At 41.6% G+C, this 17,608-nt stretch overlaps 1 protein-coding gene across 9 annotated transcripts in view; it reads right to left on the bottom strand.

Annotated features, from left to right (window-relative positions):
- Positions 1-17,608, bottom strand: part of nav2a (neuron navigator 2a) — a 301,077-nt gene that overhangs the window by 40,528 nt on the left and 242,941 nt on the right. For all 9 annotated transcript variants that reach the window (XM_051959975.1, XM_051959995.1, XM_051959978.1 and 6 more), the window contains 2 exons: positions 5,705-5,834; positions 2,482-2,800 (listed from right to left, as the gene is read on the bottom strand). In XM_051959975.1, the coding sequence (XP_051815935.1) occupies positions 2,482-2,800; positions 5,705-5,834 (449 nt within the window). The remainder of the gene's footprint in view (positions 1-2,481; positions 2,801-5,704; positions 5,835-17,608) is intronic.

Raw genomic sequence — 17,608 nt, 5'->3', positions numbered from 1 at the left:
GGCGTACGTTTGTTCATCTGTGTCTGTTAGCAACATTGGTCAAAAACGGATTTGGATGAAATTTTCAAGATAATTCAGAAATGACACAAGGACCACCTGATTAGATTTTGGCAGTGACCCGGCTTATAGTCTGGATCCACGGATTTGTTAAAGATTTCTGTATCATTGTGAGACAGTGTCATGTTGTCATTGCAACTATTGCAACAAGTGAACACTACGTCAGCTGCCTGCTGACAATCACATGATTGCGATCCTAGGGTTATGGTTATCCTTGTTTGAGGATACATCTTACACACGTGGACAAAATTGTTGGTACCCCTCAGTTAAAGAAGGAAAAACCCACAATTCTCACTGAAATCACTTGAAACTCACAAAAGTAACAATAAATAAAAATTTATTGAAAATTAAATAATCAAAAACAGCCATTACTTTTGAATTGTTGATTAACATAATTATTTAAAAAAACAAACTAATGAAACAGGCCTGGACAAAAATGATGGTACCTCTATAAAAGATTGAAAACTATTTGACCAGAGTGACATGATTAACTCAGGTGTGTCATTTAATTGACATCACAGGTGTTTCCAAACTCATAATCAGTCAGTCTGCCTATTTAAAGGGAGACAAGTAGTCACCCTGCTGTTTGGTGAAAAGGTGTGTACCACACTGAACATGGACAACAGAAAGCGAAGGAGAGAATTGTCCCAGGATATCCGAAAAAAAATGATAGACAAACATCTTAAAGGTAAAGGCTATAAGACCATCTCTAAACAGCTTGAAGTTCCTGTGACAACAGTGGCTCATATTATTCAGAAGTTCAAGACCCACGGGACAGTAGCCAACCTCCCTGGACGTGGCCGCAAGAGGAAAATTGATGACAAATTGAAGAGACGGATCGTTGGAATTGTATCCAAAGAGCCCAGAGCAACCTCCAAAGAAATTAAAGGTGAACTCCAAGGCCAAGGTACATCAGTGTCAGATCGCACCATTCGTCGTTGTTTGAGCCAAAGTGGACTTCATGGGAGACGACCAAGGAGGACACCACTGCTGAAAAAAACTCATAAAAAAGCCAGACTGGAATTTGCAAAAATGCATGTTGACAAGCCACAAAGCTTCTGGGAGAATGTCCTTTGGACAGATGAGACCAAACTGGAGCTTTTTGGTAAGGCACATCAACTCTATGTTCATAGACTCAAAAACCAAGCATACGAAGAAAAGAACACTGTCCCTACGGTGAAACATGGAGGAGGCTCAGTAATGTTTTGGGGCTGCTTTGCTGCATCTGGCACAGGGTGTCTTGAAAGTGTGCAAGGTACGATGAAATCTGAAGACTATCAAGGCATTCTGGAGAGAAATGTGCTGCCTAGTGTCAGAAAGCTTGGTCTCAGTCGCAGGTCATGGGTCTTCCAACAGGACAACGATCCAAAACACACAGCCAAAAACACCCAAGAATGGCTGAGAGAAAAGCGTTGGACTATTCTAAAGTGGCCTTCTATGAGCCCAGATCTGAATCCCATTCAACATATGTGGAAGGAGCTGAAACATGCCATTTGGAGAAGACACCCTTCAAACCTGAGACAACTGGAGCTGTTTGCTCATGAGGAGTGGGCCAAAATACCTGTTGACAGCTGCAGAACGCTCATTGACAAATACAGAAATCGTTTAATTGCAGTGATTGCCTCAAAAGGTTGTGCAACAAAATATTAAGTTATGGTTACCATCATTTTTGTCCAGCCCTATTTCATTAGTTTGTTTTTTTTAAATAATTATGTTAATCAACAATTCAAAAGTGATGGCTGATTTTGTTTATTTAATTTTCAATAAATTTTTATTTATTGTTACTTTTGTGAGTTTCAAGTGATTTCAGTGAGAATTGTGGGTTTTTCCTTCTTTAACTGAGGGGTACCAACAATTTTGTCCACGTGTGTATATTAAATGGCCACATTCTATGTCACCATGATTCCTGATAATCAATGAAAATCCGGCACTTCTAAAAAAATGCATTTTGACAATGCCATATGGAGGAATGAACAGCCTTGGTGGAGTATTGAGCTCTGAGTGTTTTTCTAGTGAGCAATGTTGCGAAAAACACAAATAAATGCAAGCAAATTCATTATTGCAGAAAAATGCCAAAGTTACTGAGGTTATATATTAACCTATGCTGACCTGCTACAGATCTAAATGCTAAACATATTTGAGCAAATTGAAGATGATGAAAAGTCAAAATTAAGATAAGATAAAACAAAACTTTATCAATCCAAAAGTACATTCCTGTGACAGATATGCCTCTGAGAAAAACAAATGACATGACGCAGTGCCTAAAAGTAAAAAGCAGTAAGATACAAGTATGAGACTTTAGTTAAATTACTGAAGTAAGTAAGCCAAAATAAGGCTACAATAGAGCAGTAAAAAGTAATGCCGGAAATTATGGGTTATGATCAAAACTTGTTCTTCAGTTGTCGATGTTGGAGTCTGTGTTACCTGAACTGTGGGTCTTGAGGCCGACTGAGCCCGTAGATCCGGTGCTACCGGTGCTTTTGGTCCGGGGGGACGTCACCCCCACCTGAGTGCTCATTCCCCTCCTCCAGGAGCCTGTGTGGGACACCGAGGGGGTCTTCCTGCCTGAGCCTCCCTTATCGGACTCATCTGAGATGTCGGAGGGGTTCCGGCGGCTCCATTTGGATCCTGGCTCCATCCTGACCCCGCTGTCTGACCCGCCGTCCGGCCTCTTCACCTCATCTCCCGACCAGGACTGGTGCACCGCTGTAGAGGCCGAGTGCTTCTCTGCATCCGTCACAGGCTGAACACACACAAACACAAACACACACACAGCAGGTCAGATTTACTGTTGCTGAAGAAAGCAGCTTTTATGTTGCCAAGTGGCTCTAAAAAGCACTCCACTTTATGAGCGCAGCCGTCGTGCTGGTTAATCCAACCAGCATCATCATCACCTGGGCAGCTTGTCAGGAAACTCTTTAACCAAATCAGGGAATGATTTTCCTGCTTATTTGAAATACGAGATATTTTCTGGCTAATTTTAGTTTGCTGAGCAGCTCATGTTTTTAAAGACACGTTTTTCCCTTGTTAACATGTTCACGTGGTGTTTTTTATATGCTAAACCGCATGTCATGAGTGAAATAAGCAGTCAGCACAATGGTTTTTACCTTGGAACTGCAGTGTAATGATCAGAAAATAAGATTCAGACATCCGAGTACATAGCAAAAAAAAACAAAAACAAAACAACTCTGTCAACTTGTAGGGCAGTACTTTCTGTATTCTTCTTCTTCCTTGGAACTGGGTTCCCAATTCAGGGTAAAAGAAAAACCTTGTAAATATGTAGCTTTGACCAGAGAAGACAAACACCTTAAGTCACAGCTCCAGTCTGTTAGAGATCATCTGAAGTCTTCATAAGTGAATTACAAGATGCAAGTCGTTCATATCTCTAAATGGGGATTATAAAAATGTTCAGAACTTTCTTGGAAGAAATACATTTAAATGCTTCCCCCTCAAATACATGATAATAGTGTTTTTATGTTGATGATATAAACGACAAAGCAAAATGACTGATATTAGAGCTGCATGTTTACACACGCCTGCCTGATGCCGTCTTATCTGGTTTTTACCTCATCTTGAATTTCACTGAGTCGGGTCTTTAAATTTTTCATTTAAATGTCAAAACAAGTTGCTACTGCAAAAAAGCACAAACAACAAACGTCTCTTTCCTAACCAACGCTGCAGGTATTTAGGGCTGCACCTGGAATGTAGACTAACTGTTCAAAATGATAGTATAATGTAGGTAGTTGACGATAGCCTTCATTTAACTAACGCAGTAAATTACAGCTGTTGGAGGCCAGACGGCTGCTGTTAACTCCTGCAGTTGTCCAGGCAACACTAGAAAAATGCAGCGAGCTTTTCTGCTCACAGGCCTTAAAAACACAGTCCAGCTGACGTGTTAGTGCCAGAGGACAGATGAGGCAGACATTATTAATCAGCCTGCTGCAGCCACAGAAAGACTCCTTTGTTTTTTCTGCAGCAATAACGGACAGACGTCACGTGACCGCCGGCTCAACGTCAGACACAACATGTGAGTCAGCTGACAACGTTATCGTCTCTCCGATCAGCTTCACGGCTCTTAATCACAGTTTAATGATTTGAGGCCAGTGTCAACATCAACTCTGGCTTTGTGAGTTCAGAGCTGTGCCACCCGGAGGCAGTCCGACATTCTTCCCCTTCTTCTCTGAGCGCACAGGAATGCTGGGACTGACTGGGTAGTGGAAAATGAACCAAACTGCATTCAAATTCATATAAAAATATTATTGTACCAGTTTTACAAGCACTTTGGGAACACCGTGATAACTTCTAATGCAAGATGAGGATGTGATTGTTGTGCGTTGTTTGGTGACATCGCTGTCGCTAGGCAGCTGACAACATAAAGTTTGCTTTGTTTGATTCATCAAAAAGGAGGTGAATCCTTTTGTTTCTTTGAAATACAATAAGCTGGACTGCTTGGGAATGGGAATTCAACAGGCCATAGCATTTTCTAAAACATATTCCTGATGTAAACTCCTGAATTTGGGGCTGTCAGAAAATGACTAATATCTCATCTTCATCTCTCTCCAGAACACTATAAACAGAGTCAGAGGCAGTATATTGTGCCTTTAACATCATCAGAGATGTTTATACAGCAACACTTTTGAGTTTCTATGTGCCGGTGGAAAAATCCAGTTGTCTGCGTAGGTGTACTGCTGCCCAACAAAGCATCACTATGTTTGCCTTGAAGCCTCTGTAAAAAGATGCAGATCTGAACCTCTGGCTGAAGAATAAGGACTATATTTAGAGCCATTGTGAAAAATTTTCAGTAACAAAAGCAATATAAGAGCAAAACCTAAAACACTGATAGCAAAAGAAAAAAACTCAAGATTTGACATGTTTTGCGGTTTGGAAGTTTAAGATTTTGTCACAGGTTAGTTATCTTTAAAAAAGATAATCTAAATTACTTTATTGATCAAACCATAAAAACTGGAAAAGTCATTGAATTTTCAGCTTAGTCCCTCAACTACTCATCTGTGTTGTGCTGTTCCATCACAATCCTTAATCTAAGCTTAAAACGGCGATATTTCATCAAAATTAATACGTTCTGCATGTCTCATTTAAAATTTAGCCAAAAATAAACTGTTTACACTGGACAGACTCCATAAAAAATTAACAATTCTGCAGTCCTTATTACAGCCATAAAGCCATTAATAGTTCAGCTGTGACCAACCGCCATGTGACAAAAATTCCGTGAATTTTCAGATGAACTGGACTGACCTGCATTGTGTCATTACAACGAGCAGATAGGCGACAAGTGGGGAAACAAATTAAAAGAGCAAGTAGGAAAATATTTGTCGTAAATACAGTCAGCATTCATTTTTAGTTTTGGTTCCGCATTTGGGCACAAATGTTGTACATGTCACAAAGGTTTTTGTTAAAGAAATACGATTTTAGATGGTTTTTATGATGTATGGCGTTATAACCAATATGCCACAAAAACAAATATGTTTGAGTTCTCTCCACTTCTAGTCATGGTTGTGCTGTTTCCATAGAGGTGCAGGACTTTATATTACAGTGAAAAAATGTCCACAGGGAATAAAAATGTAATGGGAGCAGAAAATGCTTTTGAGATATTACTCTAACATATTGAAGTGAGCGTGTGCAGCCTTACCTGCGCGTTGAGGCCTTTGCGCTGTGCTGCCGGCGTGTTGGCGTACGAGGAGATGGAGGAGCTGGTGTTGATGTCATCTGTGTCGATGTTGTCGCTGATGCCGCTGCTCACAGAGCTGCTGTCATCCCAGCTGGACATGAGGAGAAAGAGAGAGGGAGGCTCACTTTAGCACTCTTTAAACAATTCATCTTCCACAGTGGAGAGGATGAGGGAATCCACTTGGCTCTTGTCAAGCAGCTGCCCGTTGGGAACATGTTTCATCCCTCTTTGAAAAGACGAGCACTAAATTCACTCATCGGACAGCCGGCAGCGCCTGAAGACACGAGCCAAGTGTGATGCTTCTTATCCCATGAACACTGCATCCGCCAGCTGAGCCCTTTACACAAAGAGATGCTTCTTGGAGATGTAGCGAGATTTTCAGTTTTGCAAATCAAATACAGTGCCCCGTGTTTCATATTTGCTTGTAAGAACGGCGATAAAGAAGAAGATGAGATCAAACTTGGGCCAGATATTGCTTAGAAAAAACAAAATGACAAAAGAAATCCTGTGACTATGAAGTGGAAAAGCAATAAGGTATGATACAATGCTGGAAAATACTGAAGTAAATAAGTAACGTCACACATGATAATGAAACCTTTCATCTGTAAAATGAGACAAAAATGACAATGACGTGTTGTCCGGTACATTGACAAGTAACTTGGTATGAAAAAAGTCTGGAAACTTCATTGTGCAATAGCTACTATGATAAATGTGTGACTTTCTATCAATACAAAGCAAAAGAAAAAAACTCAACGGAAATAAAATTATGAGGACAAAAAAAACAAAAGAGACGGATCTGGTGTTTTGTGACCGCCTGGTGATTTCTCCTCCTTTATTCTCCATCTAAACTGACTTCAACAGACACACACACACAAACAGGCTGAATGGGGTTGTCTATCATATGAACAAAGGCTTCGTCGGAGGGGTGACATCATGGCGTGTTTGTGTGTGTGTGTGTGTGTGTGTCTGAGCTGTTCAAACAGACCCACATGAGCGGCGCAAACACACACGGGGAGTTAATGCAGGGTATTTGTAAATATGTGTGTGTCCGTGTGTGTGTGTGTGTGTGAGAGTCTGTGTGTGTGTGTGTGTGTGTGTGTGTGTGTGTGTGTGTGTGTGTGTGTGTGTGTGTGTGTGTGGGGTGGGGGGGCAGGAAGCTCGGCCACTTGGCAAACATCACTCTGAAAGGACCAGAGGGAGGCTGATGGTGGCGGCCAGTGCAGGCTTGGCTTCAACACACAGGACACACACATTCACACAAACACACACAGAGCTTGTGTTGTCAAACTAGCTGCATTTTTACAGTCATCGGGGTTTCAGCAAAGATTAATGACACCCAAAAACCCTGTCAAGAAAGCGTTTCGACAACAACAACACACACACAAACGCTCAGTGATCACTGTTCCAACAAAGCTGCAGCTAATAATGTTTTCTTGATCAGTTAATCCATCAAATAAATCAATTTTACTGTCAGCATCCCAAACTTATTATATTTTTATTGTTATAGAACAAAGAAAAGATGTAAATCTTTGCATTTGAAAGGCTGGAACCAGGGATGTTAATTAACTTTCCATCAATCAATCAGCTGCAGCTAAAACCTGCATAACAATACATAGATATTCTCTGAAATTTTGCAATAAATAAGCAGCTTGTTCAATTTTCTCATTTTAACTACATGAATTATCTGCAAAACTGTCTTTTACCTTCCTTCAAACTCATCAAATCTACAGTTTTGTCTGAATCTAGGGTTTTATTTTGGTATAATTATGTCATATCTTGGACTGACTATCCAAGAATAGCTGGATTTTGGCATTTATCAGCTTCCATTCATCATTCAGGTTTGATTTCTTATACACACAAAACAAGCAAGTCAGCAGCAAACTTGGACGTCCTCAGTATTTCCCATAAATGCATGAGAGCACATCATAATTATGGCTTTGAAAAAACAAAACACAAACAAAGGAATGGTCAGAAAATCCCATCCAGATCACCACCGAAACCCAATCAGCAGGAGTTCTTCAAACCAAAACACATCTGCTGCCTTCTTCTGAAGCAGCCTCGCTAACAACCTGACAAACAGAGGTAGACGGAAAACTTCCTTGCGGATTTGCCAGAGCGATCAATCAGAGGGAAGAAGAAGACGCAGCAGAGCGGAGAGTTGAAAGCATCCGCGGAGCCGAGAGGTGCTGAGAGATTTAGAGTGACCACAAGTGTTTCAAGCCATCCGTACGGCCACAGGGGGGAAATTCCCCCACACACACATGGAAATGCACAAAAGCAAAATAAAGATTAGTGCAGAGCTTAAGAATAAAACAACCCACAATGACATGCAATTTCTGGGTAGGGTTTAAATCAAAGTGCAGAAAGTTTCTAAGGGCACACTCACACACTCATATGCAGGTATCTACCTGGTCAGGGTGCCTGGGTTGCCGTGGGAACCAGAGCGCTGCGGGAAAATGCCAAGCTGGACTGAAAGCTTCATGACTCCATGAGAGTTCACACAGACAAATATCTCTCTCTCTCTGAGCTCTCTCAATGTCTCTCGTCCCTCTCTGGCCCTGGCAGAGTTCCTAGATCGAGCTCCTTTGTCACTCGTTGCACTGATGCTTCATCCCTCGGGCACAGTTTGTCTCTCTCTGGACTAACACAGAGGGAGAAACCAGGGGGGGAGACGAGAGGGAAGGACCTGCCCTCGCTGCTGGTAACATGAGCCTCCCCCGGGACCGTTAACCACTTCACTGCTGCAGCCGAGCCACTAATAGAGCACACTGGAAGGAAACACACCCCGAGCCCTAAATAAGCCACTTCAGCTTGACAAGAATCAGGCGGCAAACACAAGTCAAAACCGCATGATCACAGACAAACTCCCTTCAAAAGTTAAAGGACAATCCTCGTCCCGCTGTCGCTCTGCTGTGTGTTTTCCCAGCTATGGTCTGTCTGTGTGCGCAAGACTGCAATTTCCCAGACAGATCCACCCTGACTAACTGACAAGCCAGTGCTAATTAGAGATCAGGCCAAGCGGCGTGGCCCTGCCCACAGCCTCCCGCTGGCAAAGCAACCCTCCAGTTAACAACCATCGAGGCCTTTACGGCCAATCACAGGAGACGGAGGCAAGAACCGCGGGCAGGAAACGGAGCCAAAAGCAGTGCCGGCGAGGTCGGCATCTAATAGATCATCACACTGAGGGGAAGATGTGAGGAGCTTCTTCCCAAATCACAAAATTACACATTCTCCTTCCTTAACCTCTCACGGTGTCTCGTCATGCAGATAGTTTGGGGATTTGGAGCTTTCCGCTGCCACCATAATGTAAAGGATTTTGTTTCTGGTGCTCACAGAAATGAAAAGTGATTGGATTTGGGGTAAACCAACTTTGCGAGGAGGCTTGTCATTCATACACTAAGAGGCTAAAAGGCCTGTAAACCAGCCAAAGAGGACAGTAGAGGAGAATGGAAAGTGACCCAAATCAAGACATTCCACAGAGGAACTTCGCCTCTCGCCAGGTCCCTTTAGAAAACTTTCCCAAGGGGGTCAGAGTTCAGAGGCCAAACCTTCCAAACTTGCTTAAAGAGAAAAGCAGAGAGAAGAGGAAGGCCAATGAGAAAACTGGGCCCCAGCGTGGGTCAGCCAATAGGAGTGTCTGAGTATCTTGAGAAAAAGGCCGTGGTTGTGTTTGTTTTAACTTTTCTTGTGTGTTCCCTCGGGACTGCGGTCGGTCGGTTGGTCGGTCTGCAGGACTGTAACCCCCCTCCTGAAATAAAAATAATGTAAGAAAAACTCGTCCAGCTCTGGCACATGCACACGAGATCCATGCCGCAGAAATGTACACACAGACATGCGGCAACAACAGAGCCGAGAAGCAGAAGTAAGGGGATTTCCTGTGTTTGAGGGGCGAATACTGGTCCTCACACTGCAGCTGGATCAAATGACCCCAAATCTCAGACAGACAGACAGGAAGACGTTGACAGACTGTGTCTGACTTACAACCCTCAGGGTTTATGGGGGGGACACAGATAACATCATGGACACGTTGACAGGTGAGTTCTGACTCCACCGAAACATATCAGCAACATCAGAGGAGGAAAAAATATTGCTTTCTATCAGTAGATAACACAACGTGAAAAACATGTTTCTCTCTCAGAGCAAAAACAACAAGACTATTATTCGAATGTAACTGGAATCATATGGTGACAGTTAGCACTTGCTAGAGTTCAATCTATCTGAGCAGGAGTGCTGATAAGAAGTGATAAATAAGAGGCCTAACTTATTAAATTCAAATGTCGTCTAAAGTCGCAGCTGCACAGGAACAAGTTGTACAAAAAATAGAACCAAATATTGATATCTGCATGTATGTTGTTTGATATGTGCTGATATGTGCTGATAACTTTCTTTTGATAAAACACAAAAATATGCTTGCAATAATGTAGGAATTGTGTCAGTTTATCCAGCTCCAATTTAGTAAAGTGCTGTCATAGTGCTAAAGTGAAAACTATTTTATAAGGGTCCTCAGTTTACGACATCCTCGACCTACGGTGTTTCATCGTTACGTAACTGGTTGGCAAGCAGAGCGGACAAATACGTCGTCACATGGCGCTATACGACAGCTCTGTGTACATATGCCGGTTGTATGCCACCTTGGATTGTGCTACATTTGCTAGCTTTTTGCACTTCATTATGGCTCAAAGCGTAAATCGGACTCTTCTGATGGTAGCACTACAAAGAAAAGGAAAGCCATCTCCTGCATGAAAATATTCAGAACTTTTCCAAAGAACTGACTGATATCACGATGCACGTAACAGCTTTGTTTACATTTTTGCCAGATTTCTGACGACAAAAATCAACTTACATCGCGCTGTAGGAACAGAACTCCGATGTAAGTCGAGGAACCCCTGTATAGATTTGTGGAATAGTAATAAACAGTGAGCCCCATTATTTTCCTTCTCAGTACTACTCTAGCTTGTAATAGCATAGATAGAGTATTCCTGAGTTTTGTACTCACCCCAAAAAATTTGCATCGGCCAGACTAATAAAAACTATAAAACCAATTTCACATTTGACGTTTTCTCAAAAGCATTGACATCTCTTTCAACAGCAACACAAAAAAACCAAACAGACAGTTAAAAAACTAAGTGATGCAAATCAGGCTTCTTGTCGCAACAACAAATAGCATTAATATGACAAAACAAAAACACAAAAGCAGATGTTTTCCTGGCATCTGTAAAGTTGTTTTGCCAGTTTGACTGTGTTACAGAGAAGATGCATCATAACCACATTTGCACTCACAGCTGCTCACTGCCTGAGGCTTCACTGAATAATACAGGGAAGCTTTGGGCAATGGAGATCTGACGTATGATATGACAATAGGTGCAGTTAAATGCTTTGGTTTTTATAGCTTTTTTCCCACAACATACAATTGGGAAAATATTACAATTCTTTAAAAAAAAAAAACTTGAGCTTGTTTTTAACTGTGTGGAAAGTAGCAACAGTCAGAACTAAACTGACAGTGTGAAGATGAAGGACTCAGCGAGGAGAACGCTGGGACCCGGCACATTCCAGGCCGGAGCCCAGAGTCCTGTGGTATGAAAATGACACAGCTGCCCCTTCAGGAAGGACCGGACCGGACTGAACCGGACAACATGCTGAGGAATGTCTCTCTGCTCCCATTGTCTCCAGCCTCGGGAAAACATTTCCTATCTGAGGATCTATCAAAGCATTCGGATCCCTCCGGCCGCCTCCCTTTCACACTGGTTTTCCTCTGACTCCGCTCTCTCTCTCTCTCTCTCTCTCTCCACCCCGTGTTTAATGTGTAAACACAGTCCCTCACATTCGGCCGACTCACCCGGATCGTCATTGAAAACACACCAGACTCTTCACACATGTGACACGCATCGCTGAACGCAGGCACACGACTCCACCACGGTGCATCCATTCATGCAGCAAAAAGCAAAAAAAGACAAACATGGAGTTTCTCACATAAACAAACGCTGCATACAAACCAACATATCGTCGCCTCAGTGCTAGAATGAAACACAAAGCTGGAACTCCTGTGCTGTGCTCTAGGAAACATGCTCATGACATCCCTCAGAGACAAATAGTAAAAACTGACCAGTTATGTTGGGGAGCAGCTACAACACAAAGCCAGATTTTTTAAATTTATTTTTTTTTACCAGAGTCTTATGTTTTATGCTCTTCTGGTTTGAAACCTTATTTGAAAGTGTCTCCAGATGACAGATGATGATCCACTTTAAGTAAATTAAACATTTTCAGGAGTGTCCGTTGGGAGTTTTTCAACTTTTCTCTTTGTTCTGCAGCTGTTCTCAGTTGCGACATCATCTTAACTTAATTTTTCGTCACACAGCGTAAAAATGTGTATTTAATTTAGAAAAAAAATGTGCTAAGTATGAAAGCAAAAACACAATACACTGCCTATTATTCACCTGAAGCACAAAAGTTTCCAGTATGTCTGAAGGACATGTTAAATTACATCATTTATTCTACAATTCTACAGTTTCATTTAGCAGACGCTTTTGTCCAAAGCGACGTACAACACAAGCAAGAATTCAGACATAAGGATAAACCTGTAGTAAGTGCAAAAAGTGCAAAAAGTGCGATTGGTCAAAGGTGTTGCAATCAAGTTGCAGAAGAATTGCCAACCACCCCTAGCCTAGCCGCACTAGACAACCCACGGCAACGAATTTAATTCTCTGCCAGGGTGGGTCTAGTTACCCTCCATAAGGCTCGAGGCTGGATTCTCCTAAAACTGGCCGGACCAATCACCATGAAGTGCAGAGTCAGAAGGCAGGCGTAACTAAGTGACGACAGAGGCGTGACGATTCTGACAGAAACAACCAGTGCACAATAAACAGTTATCTTTCGACTCGGCTTTGGCCACAGCCCTTAAAGATTTGAAGCTAAAATTCAACTTGAAAGATAAACAAAGGACGGCACTTAAGTGTTTCATTGAGAAGAAAGACGTATTTGGACTTATGCCGACGGGATATGGCAAATCCTTAATATACCAGTTGGCTCCGCGGCTCCGCTGGTTGGGAAGCTAACGGGACTTAGCCACAATCCGCCGGTGCTCTCGGAACTACGTCAGCCTATTCGTTGCATTGATTGGTTGTATACCTACCCAATTGCTGCAGAGGGATTTGATAGACAACCTTTTAGCCCGCCCCCCTCCCTGTCGAGCTTCCCTAGACCCTTGTGCCGTCAGAAACATGGGTATAGCGTGGTTAGGCTAAACCACCCCCCCTTTTTTAAAAAAATAAATAAATTATTTATTTATTAGAGCAAGAAACCACAAAAACATTTAAAATCTGTAAGAACGACAATAAATGATCTGCTTCCTGGTGCAACCTATAGGCCGTATTTATCTGAACTGCAAGCTGTGTATGGAAACAAACAATGTAAGCAGCAACATTTCTATATTATTTAAAGCCAGGAATTTTCCCCATTACTGGTAACACTTCAGGAAGAAATTTAACTATATTTTTTATTTTTATGATTATGGCATGCTACCCATATCGGTGCTGTTTCCATTCAGTTGCAGGATTTTATACTGGAGTGAAAAATGAGCCCACAGTGAGTAAATATGTGACAGCAGCAAAAAATCACTAGTAGAGTAACAGCTTAGAGTTCAGGGGGTTAATAACAGAAACCTGGTAACTGACACTGAACAGTTACTGAGCTCAATACTGACGCCTTCAACCCCAAACACAGCTCAGACCATAAACTTTATATTAAGACGATTGACGCTGCACCGCTTCCTGAAACAAGAATATCTTGGAAAATGTTCCTGTCATGTTGCGTCGGTGACGTTATTTGCAACCAGACTCTGTGCTGTAGAAATCGTGTGGTGGAGACCTCAATACCACATCTTCACATGTAGTTACAGGTTCTGGCTCCATCTCTAGGAAGCTTTAATGTTGTCCATCTTTGTATTCAGTCTATGCTTCAAACTCAAAGAGCTACAATAGTGAGAAGATTTTCACAAACGCAAGCTGAGCTGCTACGGACAGCTACAGTGTGAAATGAAGAGATTTTTTTCTGATTTTTCCAATCTTAAAGTTACTGAAGGGGGTGTAAAATGGGAAATTTCCTATTTAAAGGGTTAAAATCTGACAAACTGGTCATTTTTCAGGCGATTGACACCATTTCAAAACACATGGGACAAAATATGTCCGTCTACCACCTGTTTCAAGTCTGCATGCAGGCTTCTGTCCCCAAGCTTTTCCTGCAGCTCACATGGCGATATGTGAGCAATCAAGTTTATACTTTAAAGCTGCAACCTGCACGAACCCGCTGCCTGATCTCCATCTGCACCCAAACTTACGGAAAATATCAGTCATGAAGGATGAAAACTTACCCTGCGCTGATGGCCCCACAAACCAATCACTGTGTTCTGCTCCTTTGTTCTACTTTCTCCATCTACTGTTTCCTCCTGTTGGCCTGGTTCAGATTCCACACTGGACCAGAGACATGGGAGTGAGCCTCCCTTCAAAAACACTGCTGGCTCGGTGGCTCGTTCTGCTGGCTGGAGCTCCTATACTTTGCAGACGTCCTGATTTTGAATCTGGCTGCAATATCTGTTGCATATCAAGCTTTTCTTTCTCTCTCTGTGGGTCAATGCATCGTATTGCTTTCAGCTGAGTAATAAAGAAGAGAAACTGGAAAGAACGGCAAAATGAAAACAAACTTAAAGAGATGATATAGAACAATGAGGATAAAGAAAGAAGTGACACGAACTGTGGAGGCTAAAGCTGCAGTGTTTAAAATAAAAATTTACCTGAGCCCCACCCTCTTTATCATGCATCTAATTGTGCAGAAGGAGGCAGGTGCTGGTTAGAAACCCTGAGGGATGGGAGATGGTGGTCTGCCGATACGGTATCCACGGCAACAGTAACATCATTTCTCCCTGGACTTTGTCTCTGTTTGGACAAACATCTTGCTTTTCCTCATCAGTTCTTCCCAATTTCCCTATAAATAAAACACTCAACCCTTCCCACAACATAGAAATTGATTCGTGTTAGCTTCTTCTATTTTGGTCAAAAGGTCAGAAATGTCAAGAGGACTATTTCTTTAACGAGATGAGATTAAAATGAGCTGTGTAGGTGGACAAGCGTTGAGTAACAGCTGTGGTATGAGTGTGTGGGAGCTTCATTAACTTGGGAACATATCTGACCTTACATCTTGAATCGAACAGCTACGGATTCAGACTCCCGCGAGCCCAACACATGCCTGGCCGACATGGCTTCATTACAAACACGCACACCGCTGGGACTCTGCAGCTTCCAGCATGAACGTAGCCGGGAGGCAGTTACAGCATTTAGTATTCGAGGGGAGTCAAAGGCTGTGTCGGAGTCTGGATATCTGCAAAAAAAATATCTGGCTGCATAACGTGAGTGTTTGAGTGAGATAAGAAAAGAAGAGACAAAGGAGAAGAGTTTAACACAGTCTCTTCTGGGTCAATGTGGAAGACTGATAGAAAATATTTCACAAACACCGTTGTGTTTTCTTTTTCTTGCCAAGATCAAATTTTGAGGTCGCTTGCTGTAACTTGAAAATGTCACTGGATTTTTTTTTTTTTTTTACAAGCTCCCACGTCAGTTTTTCTTTCTTTTTTATTCAATACGTGACTCTCTGCTGTGGTAGCTGAAGTTTAACATGGTCAGCATGCAGAGGAAGTCAGCAAATAATCACATATTGGGATTTCAACTCAAAGGTCAGACACCAGAGCAACATGCACAGCACTGTTAGAGAAGCAGATACAGCAGGAAAATGGATTTTAGTTCTGATTTGACTACACCATTTCTACCAAGTTACCCAGACATATGATGTACTGACATACCACCTGAATCTGTTTTCTCAATAAACTAAAACGTGTATTTTACAACCGTGGATACACAACGTGAAGCTATACAAGAAGTGTTTGAGTCAAATGGAATCAAAAGACAAAAATGAGAAGAAAATTTAACCCACAAGCTTGTGATCGTAATGCTCTCCAACAAGAGTGGAATTCCCAATACAAACATATTTAACTTATTTTTTGCACTCAAAGCAAACTGTCTTCACATCAGCTCATTTTGGAGATTACTGGTATTACAGCTGTGTTTTTTAAATTTTATTTCTAACAAAATACCCATATTTATCTGAAAAAAATGCAAAAATGTGCTACTGTAACTCCAATGCAACTGTCTTTCTCTCTGTGACTGGCTACACATCATGACTAATAGCCTATTAACACTTAAAAAAAACTAAATTGAACATACGTGCAACATGAAAAACAAAAACATTTCAATGTGGTTTTGTGTTGGACTTTGTGTTTTTTAAAATTTATCACTACAATTTTCACTGTAAATGTACACCACTGTTCAAACGTTTGGGGTCACCCAGACAGTTTCCCATGAAAACTCACACTTTTATTCATGTGCTAACATAATTGCGCAAGGGTTTTCTAATCATCAAGTGGCCTTTCAACACCATTACAATGTAGCATTAGAACACAGGAGTGATGGTTGCTGGAAATGTTCCTCTGTACCCCTATGGAGATATTCCATTTAAAAAAAATCAGCTGTTTCCAGCTAGAATAGTCATTTACCACATTAACAATGTCTAGACTGGATTTCTGATTAATTTAACATTAACTTCATTGAAAACAGCTGCTTTTCTTTCAAAATTAAGGACATTTCTAAGTGACCCCAAACTTTTGAACGGTAGTGAATATCAGTTCCAAAATTTATTTTATCAGTCTCCATGGTTACTAATAATCGACATGAGTGTCAACCCCAAAAAAACCTTCATCAAAACAGAACTATATTTTTGTTATTGGTAGGAATTAGTCACTAATCTGTTATTACACATAGGTATTTGAATTGCTACTAGACGCTCAGTTCCCGACAGTTAGTGCAAGTGTTTTTCAGCAGCCATATTCAGATCCTAAAGTTTCCATCTCTTCATGTATGAAAAACAATCCTGCTCCCTCCACTGACAGCCACAGATGGTTTAGGTGAGTTCATCATTTGCAGTGGTGCCACTAATCCTGGTAACTGAACACTGACTCAGCCTTCATTAACCAAACACTCCTGGTATTCCAGAGTGGAGCCGAAGTCCAACACACACATTCACACCACAGACTGGGACGGTTACTGGAGAAGACCTGAAACAGCAGCTGTGATCAGCAGTGACAGGTTGATGTTGTCTCCAAGCAGTGACAGCACGACCAGGTAGGGCTTGGGAGTAATAATTACATGTTTTCTTTTCTCTTTTTTTGATACTCATGCCTGTTATTGCTGATCAAGAAAGGCTGATAACTGATGTTTCGAACCAATAGACATGACATATAACGTTTGGGACAGCAGAGAACCTGTCATTCATAACAAGGCTTCTTCATTAGTGAGGAAGACTATAAGTGAATATGTAAAATAGAAATAGGAGTGATTAAATTATCTCCTCCGTTTGATCTCTGTTTGATCAACTGACTGTGATCAGTTCTTTCCTATTTTCTTTATCTTTCACGATTCTATCATTTTTATGTCCCACCAAGATCCATATCTTGAAACATTATTAGTTATTGTTTTCTAGACTGTTTCAGGTTAATCTGTGGCTGCCTGCTAACTTAGCTGCCAGCCATTGCCCATTGTGAGAAGATAATTTCCTCATTTTTGTCAACAGTTTGTGTTTTTTGTTCAGTTTTTGCTGCTTCAGAGACTTTTCTGAGACCACAGAGCGATGACAGACAGAGAGAGGAGGCTGCATCAGACCTGAAGTAGAACATTTAATTCATCGATAATCACTCAGTGAAAATACGGCTACTGATAATCGGTCTATCTCCAGTAAAAGTATAGATGAAGCTGTGTTCCTGTATGT

This window comes from Acanthochromis polyacanthus, chromosome 2 (genome assembly GCF_021347895.1).
Source record: "Acanthochromis polyacanthus isolate Apoly-LR-REF ecotype Palm Island chromosome 2, KAUST_Apoly_ChrSc, whole genome shotgun sequence".
NCBI lineage: Eukaryota > Metazoa > Chordata > Actinopteri > Pomacentridae > Acanthochromis > Acanthochromis polyacanthus.
Note: the sequence above shows the minus strand (reverse complement) of the source record. Positions and strands in the feature narration are given on the sequence as shown.